This window comes from Capsicum annuum, chromosome 1 (assembly GCF_002878395.1).
Source record: "Capsicum annuum cultivar UCD-10X-F1 chromosome 1, UCD10Xv1.1, whole genome shotgun sequence".
Classification (NCBI taxonomy): domain Eukaryota; kingdom Viridiplantae; phylum Streptophyta; class Magnoliopsida; order Solanales; family Solanaceae; genus Capsicum; species Capsicum annuum.
In genome coordinates this window covers 203,450,318-203,466,611 of record NC_061111.1, presented here as the reverse complement: position 1 = coordinate 203,466,611, position 16,294 = coordinate 203,450,318, and the positions used below count along the sequence as shown (strand labels likewise).

Below are 16,294 nucleotides of genomic sequence, written 5' to 3'. Positions count from 1 at the left end.
CACATGTTTTGATGAAATGTTTCTATAAATGTATTATGGATTATGATATTAGTTATATGTTCAAGTAAGTTATGCTTGGTCAGTTTCCTTTCATCAATTCCTGGGGGTACTCGTACCCGAAACATTAGTTGTGTGCCTAGAGCCATGTCATGTTTTCACGATACTCTTAGTTAAGCTATGAATCTTTAGACTTCAGACAGTCTTATGACTCAGAAAATCTCCATGATCTCATGAACTCAGTCAGTTGTCAGATATTAGTAGTATTCCATCAGTCAACAAAATTCAGTAACTTAGCTCATGTTCAGTTCAGTAAATCATGTTCAGAGTCTATTCAAATGGGAGTAGGAATTAGCATCGAATGAACCCAAGGATGGGAACACACACTATCAGATGAGGGTATGATTCTTAGAAGTCATTCTTGCATTCCAGAACTGTGTAGCCAGCATAGGTTGAGACATCAACACTGTTCGATGAGGGTTGATGAGGTAGATAAGCACTGTTAGATAAGGGCCCTACCATTCTCGTATAGGGGACACTATCAGATGAGGGTCGCCCACAGCTTTTCCTTACCGGTGGCGCGGTATTGACAACCTTCTAATTGGGGTTACAGATTGGACCTCAACTCAGCCATAATAGCGTATCAGAGGCATGTCGGTTAGTTAACTACTTCCCACAGTTTTATGTTACAGAATCAGGACTGTCAGATATAGTCAATCAGTCTCAGTAATAGAACTCAGATAGTTCTTCAGATTTTAGGGCTGTCAGATACAGTCAACTCAGATACAGTATGGAACTCAGATAGTTCTATCAGATTCAAGACTATCAGATATAGTCACTCATGTTATCAGTTATATTCAGATGCAGTAATCATATTATCACAATATTAGTATCAGTTGTTATGTCTCATGCATGTATTCTCACGCTCATGATAGTTAGTCAGTTATTATTATTGTTCACCCATATGAACCCCATGCATTCAGCTTACCTCACATGCATACCAGTACATTCAAAGTACTGACACATTTGCGCTATGGTATCTTATACCATAGGTTCAGAGACACGAGCTCTAGAGCAACAGTAGATTCCAAATATCCACAAATAGAGTTAGAAGTGATTCTTTATCTTTCGAGGACATGATTATTTCCTTATTATCTCATTAATCAGTTTATTAGTTGGAGTTAGTTGAGGACATGTCCCATCAACTCCTTACTCAAATAGTTCAGTTAGTTGGAGGCTTTTTAGACTATCATGTTTCAGATTTCAGTATGTTCAATTTGGTTTTGGGTATTCTATTACCCCACATAAATGTTGTATCATTCAGATCATATTCAGTATTGAACCTTATGGCCTTTCAGTGCGTGTTTCTGCATTATTATATCATATAATATAGTGTAAAGGTACAGATATCAGTCATGGGTTAGCTTGTGGTCCTTCGGGGTCATGAGCACCGTGTAGCATTTTGAGCACCAGGCTCGGAGCGTTACATAGATAGTTCATTCTTTTTCTTGAATGACATTCTTTTGAATATGCCAGTCCCGTCGTCTTGAAGATTACTAGGCTGTGTTGATCAAGAAGAACTGCACACTATATGGATTACATCAACGGGTGTAGGTGTTTGATCATCATCTGGAATATTTATGTCTAGATCATCGAACCTATCATCAAATATGTTTTGTTGTTCTTCTTCTTCTACGTTCTGGTTCTCATTCTCTCTCGTCTTTTCAACCACATACATCCTTAACACCGGCCTGGATTCAATGAATAACTAAGATAAGCACGCAACCAATTCTGATCGATTATCTTGAAAGACAGTGCCCTCTGATTTTCAAAGGAGCTGTGCATGTAGCTGATGATGAGTTCTTCTGGTTGAAAATTCAGTCCACAATAGTTGAAAATTAAGTTCACAAAATCATCATACGAAACATCACTTTGGATTGTCATAGCTACCGTCTCTATCATTTCACCCACCTTCCAACGCCATGTATATTGATTGCCCTTCTCGATCCATTGACCATGACAATCCACCCCTATTGTTATTGATCCCTCCATTAGTGATACCTAAATAAAGTCATTTGGTAACAAAAAGTTAATAGTGATTTCATAGTACTGTAAATGAATCCCAACAGATGTGTAAGTAATCGCAATATCCTACTTACCTATCAAGATTCATGTTACGCTCCTAAAGCTGATTTTAACAAAGAGTCCTCTGTTGTAAAAGGTGAATCATATGTTAAAACAGACTATATATCTGTTGCAACAGATGAAGCGTCTGTTGGGATTGATGTTATAATACTGAGGCACCTTTGAAGTTGATTCCAACAGATGAGTGACATATTACAACAAATAATTAACCTATTGTAACAGATGACTTACCTGTTGCAACAAATGACGATCTGTTGGAATCGAGGTCAGGTTCTATCGCAATAGGTTATTAATATGTTGCAATAGATATTTATCGTCTGTTGGAATCAAGTTCAGGTTTTATTGCAACAGGTTAATAATCTGTTGCAATAGATATTTACCCTATTACAACAGACAACACGTCTGTTGGAATTCAGTTCAGATTCTGTTGTAATAGGTTACTAATCTGTTGCAATAGATTTTTATCATGTTGCACCAGATAACTAATATGTTGCAATAGATGACCCATCTGTTCGATTCATGTTACAGCACTATAGAACCATAAACATGAATCCAATATATGATTCTTCCGTTGAAATAGATCTGTTTAAATAGATAACTCTTATGTTGCATTCATGTTCACGTGCTATCTATTGTTTAAAAAACAGAACAATAACAATTACTCAGATGACAAATTCAACTAAAAATCATAATTTGACTTACCAAAGTCTCCTATGAAGTAATGTCAAGGTGAAAAGTGATGTACGAAATAAAATTTGACCTAAAAAATTGGTCAAATAGCAACAATAGTGGTAACAACAACAACAACAACAAACGGTCAACAAGAAGATGGAGATGATAATGAAGTATAAAATGATGATAATGAAGCAGAAGATGATGAATAAAGAAGCAGCAACAATGAACAACAAAAATTGCTAAGAGAGAGAAAACAACAATGGATGAGAAGAGAGAGAAAGACGGCTTTTTTTTTCTCCGTTTCCCGTTATATTAGGTAAATATTTTGATCAAAGTGTAAATTTAAAAACTTATGGGATATTCTGAAACTCACCCAACTTTCTTAATCCATAATAAAGTAATTGTCACCTCCACTCAATTATTAAGACTTGTATCACCTACACCTCATTTTAAAATTTTTTTGTCACCTACAGCCCAAACCCCCGTGTTACATGTACTTAAAAAAGTAAAATTCTGAGCTTACTTGCTATATGTTGGTCGACTTGCTTTATTTATACTTGTTGTAAATGCGGCTTACCCGATTGGCTCGTTATTATTCTTTAATAGTATAAGAGAGCGTTTGATTGTTAGCCTAAGAATTTAGTGTGAGTTGTCTATGATTACTGGGTTGAACCTATAGATGTGGGCAATGAAAAAAGTAATGAGAATAAAGGGGTAATAGTGATGGTTTAATTTTGAATCGTAGTAGATGATGTGAATTAATGCTAGTGGTGAATATAATCTCATTAATAGCGTTAGGGAATTGTAATTTATATAAGCAAAGTGTTATAATGATATGACAACCTTAGTTGAATTATACTCTATTAAGATGTCATGATTTCTTTTTTTTTTTTTTCAATTCTATTTTATGATTATGTGGACTAACACCGATGATGCCTATTGACCCTACTATTTTACATTTCTTCTGGGGGTGTAAACTAGATGTAGGTTAGTTTGCAGTTTCTAGATGAATAACGAGATTCAACACTAACTTTTATACTTCCTCCTTGGCAGATGTTAGAGTCCTTATATTATTTGTATTATTCTCTCTCTATTATGTAATAGGTAGATCTTGTACATATCTAACCAAGTCTTAGGATAATGACTGTAAGAAATTTTTGAAAAACTATTTATTGATATTTAATTTACTTGTTATATTTAATTTGGTATTCTCTTAAAATAAAAGTCTTCCACATATGTTAGTTGGCTAATAAGGATTCTCCTAACTATGATGTCCGCACGATTTGTTAGCTCAGACCATGACAACGTGTTATACCATTGACTCAAAATTTTCTTTGTCAAAATACTCTTCAGCAATATCATTATAATTCTCAAAATCAAATGCGATAGCAATACCAAATCAAACAGGACGAGTAAAAATCTTAATGAGTGAAATCTTGACTAAACTTTGAAAATTATACTATATTACAATGCTTTTCAAATCCTCTAAGTAATTTTCCTACTGCAATAACTCTTGCTAAGATAAATATGTATATAATATTATGGGAATTCTACTTAAAATACTTTCTTGTCAATCCCATAATTTATGTTGAGATTAAAAATTTTCATTCCACCAAATACACGATAACATATAAAAGAAAATAATTTACTTGGTTATAACATCTATAAATCCTTTATTTGATCAATTTTGCATTAGTATCTTTGAAATATCTCCTCTTTTTTTTCACTATTAGAGACTTTCTATAATATCTAGACAAAGCTGAATAATTTTGTATTACAAAAAATAGGACTTTCTATAATATCTAGACAAAGCTGAATAATTTTGTATTACAAAAAATAGTTTAGTAATTATCGTAATATTTTAATGTATGTAATTGACAAAAAAAAATATTATGAAAAATAATTTAATGATTTTAACATAGTAAATTAAAACTAAATGACCATACGTGAAATTAGTTCTCGCGACCAATAAGGATTGTGGTGCAGTAGCAGGTACTCCTTCATTTTTAACCCGATATCTCAGGTTCGAGTCTCCTTGGCTCCGGAATTGCCTTTCTTAGGGGGCACTTTACCCTTTAATGTGGGACTTCTTGGTGTCAATTCAAATTTAGTCGACTTCAATAAGAATACCCCACCTAGAATAGGAAACCCCCCACCCCCACCCCCTACCCCAGGATGATGAAAGTGAAACTCATAAAAAACTACAAAAAAAAAATAGCCCAAAATTTTAGGCCACCAACAATATATTGGTCACCAGACTTTAATTTCTAGACTGACAAAAATAAATCATTTTTGGTTTCACTGTTTTCCTTTAAAAAAAAATCCATCTATAGACAGATTATTAGGCTGTCAACTTAAAAAAAGACATTCATTGTGTAATCTATCCCCCACCCTAGACCAAAATAACAGTAAAAAACAAGGAAGGAAGAAAATAAAATATGTCTAGATACAACATCAAAAGAATGTTGATAAAAATATATGTACTTAAAATTAAATGGTCCATCACTGGCTCCACTTTGATATAAATAATATCGACGGATTGTCGAGACTTGAATTGAAATTTCACCTAACACAATTTTTACTTAAAAATATTTTACCAATTTAGTCCAAATGATAAAAAAAAAAATAATTGCATTTTTGGTTAAACTTGCATATTCATGTAATCATAATAATAAAACTACATAATAATGGGGGTTGTCGTGTTGCTACGATTGAATTTGTCATAATTAACCATACAATGGCTTAAATTACAAGTTTGTTCTACAAAATAGAACATTTTTTAGTTGGTTTGCTATTTGATTTTGCTCTTTGAAGTTATGCTTCACGACTGGATTATCCTTCCTCCTCATCAATAATCTGTATTCAACAATAAGTGAATTATAACATGATATATTGCTAATCATGTGAATTACCTGAGCCGCCTCCAAGGGTGTGAGACTCTGGTCTAAAATTAGCTCCAGACCTTGCTTTAAAGCTAGTAGTTCAACCATGTTGTTGGTAGTGCGGAAAATGCTATGGGTGAAGCCCACCACTCAGTACCCATTTTCATTTCTAATGACACCCCTAGTTCCTTCCTTCCCAGGATTTTCAAAAGCAGACTCATCAGTGTCAAGTTTGTAGTGACCTCTATGGGTGAAGCCCACCAACCAGCACCCATTTTCATTTCTAATGACACCCTTAGTCCCCATTTTCATTTCTAATGACACCCCTAGCGCCCCCTTTCCCAGGGTTCCCAAAAGCAAACTCGTCAATGTTAAGTTTATAATGACAGTGCCACCCTTTCCAGGATTCCTAAAAAACAGACCCATTAGTGTTAAGTTTATAATGACCTCTATGGGTGAAGCTTACCACTCAGTCCCCTAATGACACCCAATGCCTCCCTTTCCATGGTTTCCAAAAGCAGATTCATCAGTGTTAAATTTATAGTGACCTTCATGGGTGAAGCCCACCATCCATTCCCCATTTTCATTTTCAATGACACCCCTAGTGCCTCCCTTCCCAGGGTTTCCAAAAGTAAATCCATCAGTGTTAAGTTTATAGTGACTTCTATGGGTGAAGCCCACTACCCAATTCCCAATTTTATTTCTAATGACACCCCTAGTGCCTCTCTTCCCAGGGTTCACAAAAGCAGATCCATCAGTAGTAATCTTATAGTGACTTCTATGGGTGAAATCCACTACCTAATTTCCATTTTTATTTCTAATGACACCCTTAGTGCCTACCTTCCCAAGGTTCGCAAAAGTAGACCTATCAGTGTTAAGTTTATAGTGACCTCTAATAGGAGATATCCACTTAACTTGGATGGTCTGAGAGGGATGAGTAGTAGCATTAGCCCTATTAATTTTGTATTCAACCTTCTAATATCAATCCTAAAAACTCTCACTTTTATCTTTTTCAATAATCTATCAACAAAATCTAGTAATAGTATTTTGTAATAAGTTTTTCAATCTAGACAAATAGTAGTCCAAAAAAAAAAAGTACTTTCTCCGTTTCAAAAAGAATAACGTACTTTGATTTGGCATAAATTTTAAGAAAATAAAGAAGATTTTTGAATCTTGTGGCCTTAAATTAAAGTTGTGTCAAATGTACCAAAATGTCTTTTAATCTTGTGGTCCTAAACATGTCATGTGAAAAGTTGAAATTAAAGTATTGCCAAAAAAGAAAAGGAGTCATTTTTTTTAAACGGAATAAAAAGAAAAGTAAGTCATTCTTTTTTAAACGGAGGAAGTAATAAAATTTTAATTTTTTATAGCACGTAGGAAAAACTAATATTTTGCAACCAAGATTCTTGATGTCAAATTCTAACAAAATACTCCTTTGATTTCAAGTTGTTTGTCTTACTTTTTTTTTTTTAATCCGTTTAAAAACAATGTCTTTTCTTTCTTTTTTTTTTTTTTTTTGAAATTCTTAATTTTTAACTTTCCACGCGAATTACGAGATTAAATGATATTTTTGTACATTTTATATATCTTTAATTTTAAGACAACAAGATGTAAAAGTTTTCTTTATTTTCTTAACATTTGTGTCCATCAAAAATTAGACAAACAAATTAAAACGAAGGAAATAACATTTTATTCAGCAAGGAGGACATTTTGATGATTGAAATGACTTCTCTAGTTTCCACCCTATTGCTGTTTTTTTTTTTTTTTTTTTTTACTTAATCATTCCCTATTCAAATATATTGATTTAAATAATTTAAATTTGTGCACGATAAAAAAGGAGGAATTTTACGCTAAGAAATGGCTCGAGTGTACTAATTATGCATTTGGTATACATTGTTATAAATGGAGTATACACTTACAACGGCTACAAATTAAAGTACCAAGACTAGGCGTGTGTAAAATTTTTGAAAAAATAACATAAACATACACCTTATCTTATCATATTTACATAAATTTCCACCCTGACAAAGTAATTACAAAAATCACAACTAATTATGTTTCTTCATTAGATATATCGGGGTCTAATTATGTATCTTGACAGACAAATCAGAAAAAATGTATCAAGAGCAAATTATGTATCTTTACAAAGGAAAAAATGTATCTTTGTTGAATGTATTATATATCTCGGTAGATCCAAAATTGAAAAAAATTGTATTGGGGGCTAGTTATTGATCTTTATAAAGGAAAAAATGTATATTCGTTGGATGTATCGGGAGCAAATTATGTATCTCGACAAATCCAAAATCAAAACTTTTCAATAATTATGCAAAATGTGGGGATTATCTGTAATTAAGTTACAAACTGTCGAGATTTATATGCATTTTCTCAAAACTTTTAGGCACCCCCCACCCCACCACACCCCAAAACTATAAACCTCCTAAATGTATACATTAAGTATGCAGTCGTCCAATCACTCGACTCTAAAGTATTTTGTAAGTTTTTCAATTAAGCATATACTCACCAAAAAGTAATAATTTTCAATTTCCTATAGTACATATGAAAATTACTATTCTTTAGCCAATATTGCTGATGTCAAATCAAATTCTAACAAGTCAGTAACACTTTTCTAGTAGGAAATTGCTTGAGGTGTCCCCTTACAGGAGTACTCGTAGGGTTAGCAAATGAGCAGATCAGGTCAAAATGGATTAAGTTAATTATTAGATCATAATTTAACCCACCCAAAGGTTTCCCGGGTCAAAATGAGTTAGAATCAAGATGAATTATGTAAAGGGATAACTCAATCCTCCCAAATTAACCCAAATTTGCATTTTATATATCAACCTACTCATAAATTAGAAGTTAAAACAAAACATTTTGTATATTGTCATAATGGAGTTAATGGAAAAATCAAGAACCCTAATGTATGCTACTTAGCAAGTTGCAAGTAAAGAATGAGTACTAACAACCTCTACCTATCTATAGATAAAGAATTTATCAATATCATAATCACAACAATATTCACTAAACTATGCATGTATACAAGTGATTAAAAATGTATACAATAATTATCCCTAGATCAATATAAACAAGTAGAAAACAATAGCAAATTTGTTATACACAAGTGATCAACAAGGCATACTATAAGTCATTGGTTCTCGAGCCATGAAATCAGCTATTGATGCTTGCATCAGTGTAGGCTACCAATAACATTACACCCCGGGAAGCGACATTTCCTCTGGAGTTGCACGAATGCAGGATGCTTCGTGCTTTGGATTGATGAAATTCTCTCTTAGACCGCGTCTACAAGAGAATTTTCAGTCCTATAAGGATTTGGGCATGGAGGACTAGGAACTTCAACAATTTCTTCAAGCATTAGCACTACTTTTTTCATAGTAGGTCTCAATGAAGAATCTTCTTGAATGCACCAAATAGCTACCATTAGAAATTTTTCTAATTTTTTTCTATCACTAATTGCATCAGAATCATTTTCAACAAGTTCATATATTGTACCTTCTTGGTAACAATCATAAGCCCAATAAGTCAAAATTGCTCTCTCTTCACCAACATCAAAGTCCACATTTCTCCTACAACAAATGATTTCTAGTAGCAAAACACCAAAGCTATACACATCTGCTTTCACTGTGATTGGCATGTTTCGAAACCATTCTGGTGCAACGTACCCTTTCGTTCCTCTTATCGCTGTTTGAGTCTCGGTTTGATCCATCCTCAACAACTTTGCTAGTCCAAAATCCGATATTCTTGGATCATAATGATCATCAAGAAGAATGTTTTGTGGTTTTATGTCGCAATGAATGATCTGTGTGCTGCACTCGTCGTGCAAGTACAATAGCCCTCTTGCTATCCCGAGTGCCACTTGAGTCCTTTGGTTCCATGTCAATTTTAGATCACCAAAGAGAAAATTTGATAATGAACCATTGTTCATGAACTCATAGGCAAGCAACCTATGAGGACCTTCATCACAAAATCCGATTAAACGGACTAGATTCTTGTGATGTGTTTGGCCTATCACATTCACCTCGGTCTTGAATTCCTTATCTCCGTCTTGGACTATCCGATCCAACTTCTTGACAGCTACCGGAATAGGACTGCCTATCTCGACAACACCTTTGTAGACTATCCCAAATGCCCCTCTTCCAAGTTCTTCCTTGAATCCTTCTGTGGCTTTTGACATATCTTTGTATGAAAAGTACCTCAATGTTTGATCCATGGTACTTCCATTTCGATCAAACGTTGAGATTTTGTTACGATAAATGAGAAAAAAAACAAGAGAAAGTACTACTAGAAGTAGGCAATTAACAAAAACAGAACTACCTAAGAACACTGATATAATAATGATGATAGTTTCTTGATTCTTGTTTGGCTTTGAAGTATTAGGATCTTCTAAAGCAATGTTACCTTTCCTTCTTTTGATGAATGCTTTAGAATTCACTCTATTATCCACTCTACCATTTGAAAGGGGCAACTTCTTCTTCCAACAACTATTTTCTCGAAAAATCGAAACAGCACACATACAATCATTCAAACATGCTGTCTTACATTTTTCTTCATCGAAAGGCTGAAGTTGCTCGTAATCACTTGTAGGCCAATCGATGTTCGTCATAGTTTCCATCTCAACCTGATCATTTCTTGCATTATCTTGATTGTCACCACACTCCTGCACGAAATCCGGTATGCAACCTTTGTAATCATCCTCTGGATCGACTAGTGAAAACCCTCGCGGACACTGACAATCCGGTCTTTTGTCGATACTTAGTCTGCAAATTCTGTTAAATCCACATACACCAGTACCTTTTTGAGTAGGAAAACTATAGCAAATATTATCAGGAACTGACCATACAGTAGACCAAACATCAGTACTTTTAGGCTCTTTCGGGTGCTGATAGAGAGTAAATACGCCATCAAAATTGAGCGTGGCACGATGATAGAACCGTGTTGATGGTCCAATATCACCCTTTGATAGAACAACCTCTTTGCTGTTGTTCACCAAGTGGAAAATTTGGCCTGATTCATTGAACTTCAACTGATAATTCGTTGCATTCAACTGATCGAAGCTACGAATCAAGAAAAAGTTCTCATTGATATATTCACTAGGCAAGTTCACAGTAGCAATTCCAATATTCCCATTTTTAAACATCCTGAGCAAGAATCTACCCCTCGAAAAGTTAGTCTCTGATCGACGAGATGAAATCTTGAATCCTTCTGCAAATGCTTGAGTTGGCAAGATTGTATCTGTACTTTGATTGAAACTTTCCCATAAACTTTCAGAATCTTTGTTAACAACCACGAAATTACCGGTATCTTTCATAGAACCATAAGCAACAACACCAATCAAAGGATCAGAAATCAAAGTCTCATCTTGCTGTGGACTAGTAAGGACTAATCCACGATCAGCAAGTAGCTCGATTCTTGATCCTTTAGGACATGGATTATCACCATTTGCATACCAAACTATAGTTTTTTCTGGTATTTTGTTGTACCATATTGACACTAGGAATTGATCTTCATTACCTAGTTGTTGGAATCCAAATGCAAAATCTCCATTAGGAGAAATCCATGGAGATGTTTTATCATCACCAGCAATGAGTGATGATCCAATTTTCACATCATTTTTGGTTTGTGACGATGCAAAATTTGGAATATGAATCAACAAGTTGAGTAGGAGAAAAAGTAACAAACTCACTTTGATCATTATTTTTGTTTTTTTTGGGATTTCACAAGTACAATAACATGGAAATGTAACCACCTTAAATAGTCGATAAGCTTGTTTCAGCACTTCTATCCAATTACGCGATTACTTATAAAGTCTATTTGACCAGCTTATAAAGCTTAATCAAAATACCTCATAGTCTTTTAACAAAAGAAAATTGGGGTTTGTTATTGAAGTCACAAGTGGAATTCAAGAATTGGAGAGTCAATACTTTTACACTATTAAATGATTGATGGCTTTGAATATTATGAACCAAAATCTTGATTGACAACATAGGACTTTCCAATCTACAAGGAACTTTTAATTAAGAGAAAACTTTTTGTTACAAAAATCATGGCCATCCACTTGTTAAATGGTTCTTTTTTAGAAAATAGAAAATCTTATGAGAAAGTGTGAGACCACATTCTCAATAAATAAGTTATTACAAACATAAAACAGACAGTCTGATATTTTATCTGTAGGCTGAGAAATATATGAGCAACTATTAGACACGAGTCTAACATTATCTAGAAAGGTGATAACTCAAGTTGCTCGGACTCCAAAAATTTTGTTGCACCTGTATCAACATTATCTAAAAAGGTGATAACTCAAGTTACTCGGACTCTTCAAAAATGTTGCCGCACCCGTATCAGATCCTTCAAAAATACATTATTTTTGGAGGATCCAACACACACTCGTAGACATTTTTAAAGAGTCCGAGCAACTTAGGTAATAACAAAGAGTTCTTGCCTTCTTGGAAATTAGGGATGCCTATTTTGTATTACTTTTTTTGACATTTCTAAAGAGTTTGGCAATTGGTTTAATTGACATGTTATTCAAACTTAGTCAAAATTCAGATAATGGGAAAGAAAAGTCTAATGATTCATTCAAGACTCAAAAGAAAGTGCTTCATATTAAGTCAACAGATTTTTCCTTGGATAGGAACACATAAGATTAAAATAATTTGGATTTTTAGCCACATAAGTTAATTATGTAACAATTAAAAAAAAAAGTTGACTTGGTCCATTGAAAACTAGCAAATAAGCAATAGCCATCTATGTCTGTATGTATCAGAAATTTTATTGGTTTAACCCTCCAGTTCCTCAGACACATTAGTCCGACTAATTCAGATTTACATTGCATAGTATGAACTATAAGGAAAAAAGACTCGAGACCCCTAGTGAAAGATGGAACGCTCTTGCTAAGATGCCCAAAAATTGTTGCCTCCGGACTTCAGTTCAACGAGTGATATGTGGATCGAGCGCATATGACTAGTTATTCTTTCGATAAAAAATTATACTATTTATACATGATTAAAATTATTTTTATGTATATATAGAAGACGTTGAACCCCCTTCGACTAGTTCGTATGTTTACTTCTGAACCCCGTTAGTAAAAAATCCTGGCTTCATTACTGCGGACATGACGAGTGGTATTAAGTGGGAGTAGGATAGAGAAGCCGGCCATAATCCCCGCATGTTTCAAACATGTGGACCCACTAGGGTTGAGCCGAGTAACCAATGGGCAATTTCTCGGTTACAACAACAACAACATTCCATGTATCCTACAAGTGGGGTCTGGGAAAGGTGGTGGGCATGCAGCCTTAACTACTGCCTTGTGAAGCAAGAGAGGTTGTTCCCGACTATAAGATTGCCCAAATTTTGCTTAGTTCTTCACTAGTAAATGCATAAGATGAAAACTAGTACTACTGCTTATGCCCTTCAAGCATGAGATAATGGATATAACTACAATTTTATGCATACTCAACATGAAAGCAAGTAATAGAACTAGACAACTCGAACGCAGAAATACATACAGAGGAGGAAATCGCGCGTAAATGAGGCCTATGATGTTAAATAGTATTGCTAAAATTATATGGACATGGTGGAGTAGTCACTCCAACAGATCCTTCAAGCATTTGACAAACCTTCCTCATAGTAGGCCTCGTCGATGGATCCTCCTGAATGCACCAAATACCAACCATCACGAACCTCTCGAGCTGCTTCTTGTCATTCAAGCCCTCGATATCACTTTGCACCAAAGTTTCTAACTTTCCTTCTTGAAAGCAGTCCAGAACCCAATACGTAAGAATTGCCTCCGTTCCATAGTTTTCCTCATTCTCCAAACATTTCCGGCAAGTGATGATCTCTAGTAGCAGTACACCAAAGCTGTAAACATCTACCTTAACCGTGACTCGACTAGTCCTAAACCATTCTGGAGCAACGTAGCCTCTTGTACCTCTAATGTTAGTATCCGTTCGACTCTGGTTGATCTTCAGCAGTTTAGACAATCCAAAATCTGATATTCGAGCAACGTGGTAGTCATCAAGGAGAATGTTTTGAGGTTTTATGTCACAATGGATAATCTGCGTACTGCACTCCTCGTGGAGGTATGCAAGTCCCCTTGCAATGCCCATCGCGATATTTGTCCTCTGACTCCAAGTAGGTCTCGGATCACTAAATATGAAACTTGCAAGAGTTCCATTACTCATATACTCGTAGACCAACAAACGATGAGGTCCCTCGTTACAATATCCAATCAGACGGACCAAATTCTTGTGATGAGTCTGACTAATCACATTTACTTCAGTCATGAAGTCTTTCTCTGCCTCATGAGCAACTCTGTCCAGCTTCTTTATAGCGACTACGCTTCTTGAACCGCCAGACATCACCCCTTTATAAACAATCCCGTAGGCACCCCTGCCTAGCTCTTCCTTGAACTCGTCTGTGGCTTCTACAAGTTCTTTATACGTAAAACTATGACAGAAAGAGTCCGTCACATGACTTGTAGGGCGAAGTACGTTCACTATCTTTTTATAAATGTGGAAGAATCCCCAACAGAATACGCCAATGAGCAGAACATTTACCAACACGGAGCTTCCTAAGAGTGAAGACGCGAAAATTGCCCATATTCGCCAACTATTTTTTTGATGAGATCCCGGGATTGGAAGGCCAGGAACACCATCTTTCCTTATTTTCATAAAAGCTTTCGAATTCAGATTAGTGTCTATTCTCCCATTCGACAGCGGCAGCTTCTTTTTCCAGCAACTATTGCTTCTATAAATGGCAACAGCACAAAAACAATCATTCAGACAAGCATTTTGGCAGTCTTGTTCAGTTGAAGGGCTAATTAGCTGAAAGTCAGATTTCGGCCAATCAGTATCACGAATCATGATAAAACTGTAAAAATCATCAGGTGAACCCCTCCCAACTTCATCACAACTTATAGAAAAATCTGGTTTGCAGTCGCCATAAGCATCGTTCGGATCAACCAGTGAGTATCCTTGTGGACAATTACAAACTGGTCTATTGTTTGTACCAAGATTGCATACATTGTTGTAACCACAAGCACCAGTTCCTTTCTCTCCATCAATTTCGATGCATATATTGTTCGGTTGAGACCACAAAACATTCCAGCCACTGCTATCCGAAATCCTTGAATGATAATAATAAGAACTCCTTCAAAGTTAAGTGTCATGCGATGATAATTTTGCGAAGCTGAAGGAATGGATCGCGGAGTAAGAATTTGCCTTTGATTGTTTCTCTTCAATACGTTCATCACGCCATTCTCTTCAAAAACCAACTTGTCCCCAGAATTCGTTGCATTAGTTGAGTCGAAAGTTTGACTGTTATAGTACTCATCATCATAATCCATATTGGAAGGCACACTCTGTGTAACAAGCACCAAATTCCCATTATCAAGCATCCGAAGATAAAACCTACCTGTCGAGACATAACATAATCAAATAATCCAAAAGTACACCCTCGCTAATGGAAAAGAACTAGGCACACACGTGAGAGTGAGTGATGAGACCTACAACAACAACTACGCCTCAATCTCAAACAAGTTGGATTCAACCGTAGGAATACCATGTTTCTCCATTTAAGTTCATCTACTGGCATAAAAATCTCATAAATGGGCTAAAAAGACTCCTAAAAGCGTAGGAGCTAAAGCAAAAGTACTAATATGACTAAAACATATTCCTAACTCCACCTATGTGAGCTTTGCTCACTTTGCCGGTCCCAAACCTAAATAAAGGACAAGGGTCGCGGTAGTCTGTCAGCCAGCATAAAACTAGTCAATTCATGATAAATTCCCATAATACATTAAAGAGAAAAGCATCCAGTACCTCCCTCAAACTATGGTCAAAGTTGCTACGATACACTCCAACTTCACAGGCCTATTACCCCTGAACTCACTTTAAGCATATTTTTGTCACTACTGACATGGCACCTTTACACACAAAATGGGGCTCACGTCAAAGGTGTCATGTCAGCTAAGAAGATTGACAAAAGGTGTCACGTCAGCTAAAAGGATTGACAAAAATACGTTAAAATTTAGTTCGGGGTAATATAACCCCTGTGAAGTTGGAGTGTGTCGCAGCAAATTTGATCATAGTTTGGGGATAATAGATGTTTTACTCTTCATTAAACAATCAAATGAGTTGGCCACACAGTTCAACGCTTACCTTGAGTGAAATTAGCTTCTGACTTTTGAGAAACAAGGAAGCTTCCTCTTTCCAATATTTGATTTGGCAACAAAGTATCAGTTGGATTTCCAAAACTTTCCCACAATGGACCACTAGAATCACTTCCCATTACAACAAAGTTTCCAGTATCATTCATGAATCCATAATCAACATTACCAAAAACTATATCAGTTCTCCAAAGGGCATTCCCTTGAGGATCATTAAGTATAAGACCTCTTTGAGGATCAAGATTCAATATCGATCCTTGTGGCACTAAATCACTCATATTAGCATGCCATACTATAGTTTTTTCTTCAATATTTCATACCATATACAAAGCAAGAACTGGTCTTTATTTTCTTCAGCTTTTTGGAAACCAAATGCAAAATCACCAGATGGTGAAAGCCATGGGGTACTTTC

The 16,294-nt window shown here is 35.4% G+C and overlaps 2 protein-coding genes across 2 annotated transcripts; both read right to left on the bottom strand.

Moving 5' to 3' along the window:
* Positions 1-7,635: 7,635 nt before the first annotated feature.
* LOC107874211 (G-type lectin S-receptor-like serine/threonine-protein kinase LECRK2) lies at positions 7,636-14,584 on the bottom strand. Its single transcript, XM_016721060.2, has one exon. It carries the CDS (start codon positions 11,407-11,409, stop codon positions 8,989-8,991), a length of 2,421 nt encoding a protein of 806 aa, XP_016576546.2. The 5' UTR covers positions 11,410-14,584; the 3' UTR covers positions 7,636-8,988.
* LOC107874221 (G-type lectin S-receptor-like serine/threonine-protein kinase RLK1) lies at positions 13,259-16,160 on the bottom strand. Its single transcript, XM_047412644.1, has 3 exons — positions 15,875-16,160; positions 14,936-15,128; positions 13,259-14,840 (listed from the first exon to the last, which is right to left on the bottom strand). The coding sequence occupies exons 1-3, from the start codon at positions 16,158-16,160 to the stop codon at positions 13,259-13,261; spliced, it is 2,061 nt and encodes a 686-aa protein (XP_047268600.1).
* Positions 16,161-16,294: the final 134 nt, after the last annotated feature.